The sequence below is a fragment of the Dendronephthya gigantea genome, unplaced genomic scaffold (genome assembly GCF_004324835.1).
Source record: "Dendronephthya gigantea isolate DGI-Jeju-01 unplaced genomic scaffold, DenGig_1.0 000873F, whole genome shotgun sequence".
NCBI lineage: Eukaryota > Metazoa > Cnidaria > Anthozoa > Malacalcyonacea > Nephtheidae > Dendronephthya > Dendronephthya gigantea.
Genome location: NW_021163883.1, coordinates 8319 through 14425, shown reverse-complemented (window position 1 = coordinate 14425; position 6107 = coordinate 8319). Strand labels below are relative to the sequence as shown.

The window sequence follows — 6107 nt, the reverse complement described above, 5'->3', positions numbered from 1 at the left end:
AGTTTCGACTGTTTCTTGAGGTTATTAACTCAGCCAAGAGTTTGAGTTTGGCTCAAATGAATGAACGAATGGATGAATAAACGAATGCAGTAAATATACCTGAGTTACATGAGCTGTTGATATCACAATTGTTTATCTCTTCACACGCACTTGCAATACCTATACATCATTACATCATAACTATTCGCTCGTTCACATCAATCAAAAGACGAAAATCGCACCAAAAATCGGATGGTAAACGTTACTTCAGAGAGGTGTTTGTAAATAATGTATTGAAATGCCATGTTCAATAAAATATGAGCCCGCCACTTATGGATACTTGCTGCTGAATTTCGAAACAGTCGTGTTTTTTTCAAGAAAGTTCAATTGAAAAAGATGCCGCACGTATCTTTGTTATTGGAAACAAAAATCAATGTTTATATGATATGATTCATATCCAGAATCATTGGGATTGAGTTTAAATCTTTTCTCACAAGAGAGTACAAAATTGAAAATTGAACGCAACTTACCTGGAAGTTAAAATTTGATTTGGATTGTATGAGTCATCTGCCGGGAGTGTGAGAGTTGTACGAGAGAGAGTGCAGGGCATGCGCCAATCATTCCTTAGAGTTACCGGACAAAGACCGCACGGACGTGATGAGTGTGAGAGTCGACTACAAGTAAGGGGATGGGAGAGAACAGGGGGCGTAAAACTCTCACACTCCAGGCCAAATCAAAGTTAAACTTCGAGGTGAGTCTCGTTTATACAATACAATACAATACAACTTTATTTCACTCTTTGACAGAAAAATACAGAATAATTATTTTTGAAATTAATAATATATATAGGTAGAATTCATAATTTACATATAGATTTTTACAGCATGGAAGCTAAATGAACCGTTAGGTTTTCTAGTTAGCTTCCATTGTTATTCTTATTAATTAAAATAGTGTACTGTCTGACAATTGAAGAAAATATTTTCGTTTCTCATTAGTTTATGTAATGAAGAATATGCATAATAATACAAATTTCAATTAATTTGTTGTTGGACCAATAAGTGAGCTTTAGCTTGCTTAAGGAAGGAAAACAATGGTAGATTTTTAATTATTTCCGGACGATTCTTCCATATATCAATTGCTCCAAAAAAATGGACTGTTTACCAGTTTTAGTTTGAACATATGGTTTATACCTGTTTAAATTAGATGAATATCTGGTATTATAACTATGAACATTACTCGAATATTGGAAGAGAGTATCGAAAATTTGTGGCAACGAACCTTTGTGCAAAGCATAAATAAATTTCAATACATGGGTGACCCACCATTGTAACCCTATCAAGCCATTCTCAGAAACAGTCATAGAAGAATCAAAATTACCCTTCGCTCTTTTAGGAGCATCTTTTTTCATCCATTTTAAGGTACCTATAATGAAGAGCCCCATACTGAACCCCAGGTAAAGAGGACTGGAGCAGACTAGGCAACCAATAATCTTGCCTACCTGCCGGATAGGAATGTCTGCTGGATGATGTTACATTATGTAATAACATTGATATTAATAATGATGGAGTAAATATTTAATATGTTATGAAGGGCAAGGTGACTTTAGTAACTTCCCAGCTTAATTCTGATATCACAAAATGTGCCATTACAATTTTTTTTGGAAACCTAATTTTCTCCCAAAAAGGGTTCTCAGAATGCTTAAAATGCCATTTAAGAGATCTCAAATTTCAAATATTTTCGGCGGAATGGTAAATTCCACACACGCCCAGTGGGCTTGTGCCTACAACACATGTTGCATTTTGGACCTCATTCCATAATAAACCAACTGTTGAACTGAGAATACTTGTCACAATTGAAGACATACCGAAACACAAGTTAATACTTAATTTGACTGAACACGAACACAGGATAAACTCAAACGCGTGCACGAACAATTCTTGTGTAGATGTAGAATGTTCCTGGTTGCTGCATCCAACTGATTCAAGGGTTGGTGATAAACCGGCTAACCATATCGTTGTATATGCATGGATATAGGCAAATCATTTCAACAAAATGAACAAACCTTCTTCCCCAGAGCATGTTGTGCTTTGTTGACATGTGATTTTTTCAGGAATTCCCAACAGCTGCTTCAGTAAAGACAGGTTTTTCTTGGAAAACCGTAATTCAGTCCTGCATTCCTTGTCATCCCAAGCATCAACATTAAAGGACTCGAATCTCCAATAAGGAATAGCAGTTTCGACCAGTTGTAATTGTACAACAAAACAAATTCAGCATCAGATATATATATCGTTGAGCTCGCGTAAAAACTAAAGCATCACGAACAGATTGCAAACTCATTTTACCCAAACAAATGTCCAAATTGTCATGAACCGTGGATAAAAAAAATACAACAAATATCACGAGAGCATTACGCTATTTAACGACTGAAATTTTATTTTAAAAACACCTTTGTGAACAAACTTAAAGGCAAAATGGAAACAAAAAAAATAAATTTTTTTTGGTAAAAGTTTAGTTTTTATATTCAGTTTCATCATAGACAAGACATGTGGAGACATGTGTTTTGGATTGTCTATGGTTTCATTGACAATCCGTAGATACTCATCGGCCATCGCAATAGTTCGTAACATACATATACAGCTTTCATTGTATATTCAAACTCTGTTTATGGTAAACCTTTTGTTCATCATCCTTTACTTGAAATAGATTTATTCACGCAAGTATTCTGTAATAAAGATGCATTTTCCAAACCAAAAAAATATTCCACGTACTTTTGACGTCGACGTCCTATATAAAAATCCAAATCTCTTTTTGTCAACAACACGACGACGTCCTCGAACCAGACCTCGCGATCTAAATCTGTCATGAACTTTTTAACTTTGAGGCGAACATTGGAGCAAAGTTTACAAATACAAATTGAAACACTTATACTAATTATATGCACTGCTTTTTAATTTCCCACCCGGCAAATTTCCTTAAATTAAGGTCGTGTAACACGACGCAATTCTTGCAACTTGCAATCCAATTCAACTTTTTGAGAGATGTAAATTTGGCAACTGTGCTTATCAGTGCACTTATTTTTAGGGTAATTCCTTAAAAATAGGAATTTTGAAGAGTTCTGTTTATCCTTTTAGGAATTTAGGTTTTAGTTCAGGAATTTTTTAAGTAATATGTGCACTATTTACGATATCAGAATCTTACCTCAAAAGTTTTTCGCCAAAATAGACGTGAAACACTACCAACAACTTTTAAGAAAAATTTCAAGTTTGGAATCTTCTCGCTCCTGGACACTTTACTTATTCCTTTTAGGCTTGTTTTTCACTTCAACCGTATCGTAGCGTAACGTAACGTAACGTAACGTAACGTAACGTAATGTAACGTATTTCTTTGTTTTCGGACCCGGAGTATTCGACCAGAACTAATGACTTTAAAACAAGGAGGAACGTTGCGTTTCGATACGATACGGTTCTGGTGGAAAACGGCCTTTATAGCCTTAAAGACCGCTGCACACGAGAGCTATTATTGATGACGTGATGTGTCTATGTATGGACATGCTACAAGCCATTCATTTGCCATTTTCACGTCATCTTTGACGTTCACGTCCTCATGCTAAATCTCTCTATTAGAGACCTTTAGTTTGACGTTTACGGCAAACGCCAAACCGCGAATAAAGTTTGTGTTTTTTAACTCCACAATCTTTAAGTGTGCGGCAATTTCGCTAAATTACAAACGTTCTGCATAAAACTTGTGATGTTCAGCAGTAATGTAAGGCTATTTCTGATGTATCCAGAAAAGCAGCTAATTCAGCTTTGCCCTATGTGTTTCACGTTCGCCGTATAAAATTTATTGCTTGAACGACTGCATACACCCTCGGCCGTTCAAGCATTAAAATTTTTACGGCGAACGTGAAACACATACGGCAAAGCTGAATTAGCTGCTTTTCTAAATACATCAGAAATAGCCTATTGCTTTCTTACATTTCGCTGACCATCCAAAGTTTTATGTAGAACGTTGGTAATTTAGCGAAATTGCCGCACACTAAAAGATAGTGGAGTTAAAACACAAACTTTTAGCCGTTTGGCGTTCGCCGTAAACGTCAGCTAAAGGTCTCTATTAGCTGAGCTAAAGACCTCGCGATCGAGGCTTTTAGCTCAGCAAGTTTCTCACGTGTGCGGATGCTTTTCGGGTCGAACTAACTGCCTCGCGAAGTCTCTCACTCAGCTGATAGCTCTCGTGCGCGGCCGCCTTAATCAGCGATATAGCCATTCAAATCACATTCAAAACATCCTCATCCAATCATATTACTTTAATTTGAGATTTCGCCGGAGGGTTTTCGCTGCAGCATGGGCCGTGGAGCGTTGGTAGAAAAGCCTGGCTTGTGAGGTTGCTGTACAGCATTTTTTATATGAGACAATAACTTTAATTTTATTAACGCTCTGCTTACAAACTTTATATGTCAAGTATATGTTCATAATTATAACGATGCGCTGTACAAAAACATCTCTCTAAACTAGTTGAATAACAATCTACAGTCAGGTCAGGCTTGGCTTTATTCGTGCAAACTAACTTCTACATTCGTGAATCATGAATATGGTATAGCATTCATTGATCTAATCTACCCCACGAATAATAATTTTAAGCGGACTTCACGAGGTCATATCTTCATGACTGGTTTTAACTCATAAGCGGTCACTTGTAACCTAAACATTAACCTTGGTTTGCTGGCGCGATAAAGAAGAGAAGAGTTTGTTATAAGCTCTTATGTATTCTTTATGTCTCAATGCATAAATAAAGGCATTAGCAATCGAGTTGATGCCAACGACCTCCTGGGCCCAAGATAATATTACTATAGCTGATTTGAGATCAGTGAAACATGAAAAACAGGTAGACCATAGCGTCATCACAACAAAATAGGGCAGGAAACAAATTGTCAGAACTCCGAATATAATTGTGAATGTTTTTATTGCCTTCATTTGCTTCAAGAGCTCACGTAACCAGGCTACATTGCGTTTTGGCATTTGTTCATGGTCTTCTTGCTCAGGATGCATCATTTTTCTTGGAATTCTCCATTTCCTTTGAACAATCTTTAACAGTTTGTAGTTGAGAATCGCTGTGACATCAATGGGAATTGACAGCAAAATAACCCTTGAGAGCAGAAATAGATCTATTGCATTTGACCGAACAAAATCAATCTCCAGTTTTGAATGTTCTTTGCTGAAAATATACACGATTGGAAGCTGTACCGTGGCAGTTAACCAAATGACACAAAGGACCGCCTTAACTCTTCGCGTTGTCACCATGATTGGGTATCTCAGAGGCTTCGCTATAAACACGTATCTATCAACGGTGATGGACAGTAACAACGTCGTTGAAAGAAACAGGGAGAAATGAAGAGTGGAGTTACTGAACTTGTGAAAAACGTCGTCATATTTCTTATGAACTAGAAAGTACCGAATAATCGTCTTTGGATAAATTGTGAGGCAGACCAAAAGATCAGCAATAGCAAGATTCGTTACCAGCCAGCTGCTAAGCGTTCGCTCGTTGTTTAGACATATGTTGTAAAAGATGACCGCTGTATTTCCAAGCACTCCAACAAAGAGAAAAATAAAACTGAGTATCATTAAGATTAAGCATATAGATCGAAAATACTCATGATCACGACCGTCTTCGTCGTATGAAGGTGTTGATATCATTCTTCTCTATTTCGAGCTCCTTTTTTAAAAACCCTCTGCTAATTCCTTCTGCCAGTAGCGACAGTTCAAAACATCTGAAGAAATTGAATCATCGCGTTTACTTTTAATATAAATGACGCGACATTTGTCTTTGGAACACAAGAGCTTCAAGTGCTCTGTTATTTTGTCTATCTTACCGTTATTGTGTATCGTATATTAAAAATCTTAATGACGCACCGCTCGTGACACGAATGACAAAAGTTGTTCATAATGGCACGCAAGCACGTGAGGGATCCATGGATCCATGGAATTAGGCTGGATTTCCATTTGGTGCAAAATGGCGCGCGATCGTTTTTTTTGCGATCGCTTTCTTTTCAGAGCATTCAGTCAAGCTCATCTAAAGGATTAGTTCTGCATGATTGTCGATCATTTCAAAGGTTTGGAAAGGCTGCTTTCCCA

At 37.0% G+C, this 6107-nt stretch overlaps 1 protein-coding gene across 1 annotated transcript; it reads right to left on the bottom strand.

The window, feature by feature from the left end:
* Nucleotides 1-4866: 4866 nt before the first annotated feature.
* On the bottom strand, nucleotides 4867-5669 carry LOC114544618 (alpha-1A adrenergic receptor-like; the record flags this gene model as incomplete). Its single annotated transcript, XM_028563201.1, has 1 exon — nucleotides 4867-5669. A coding segment is annotated over exon 1 (803 nt), but the record flags the coding sequence as incomplete, so codon positions are not given.
* Between the last annotated feature and the right edge of the window lie 438 nt (nucleotides 5670-6107).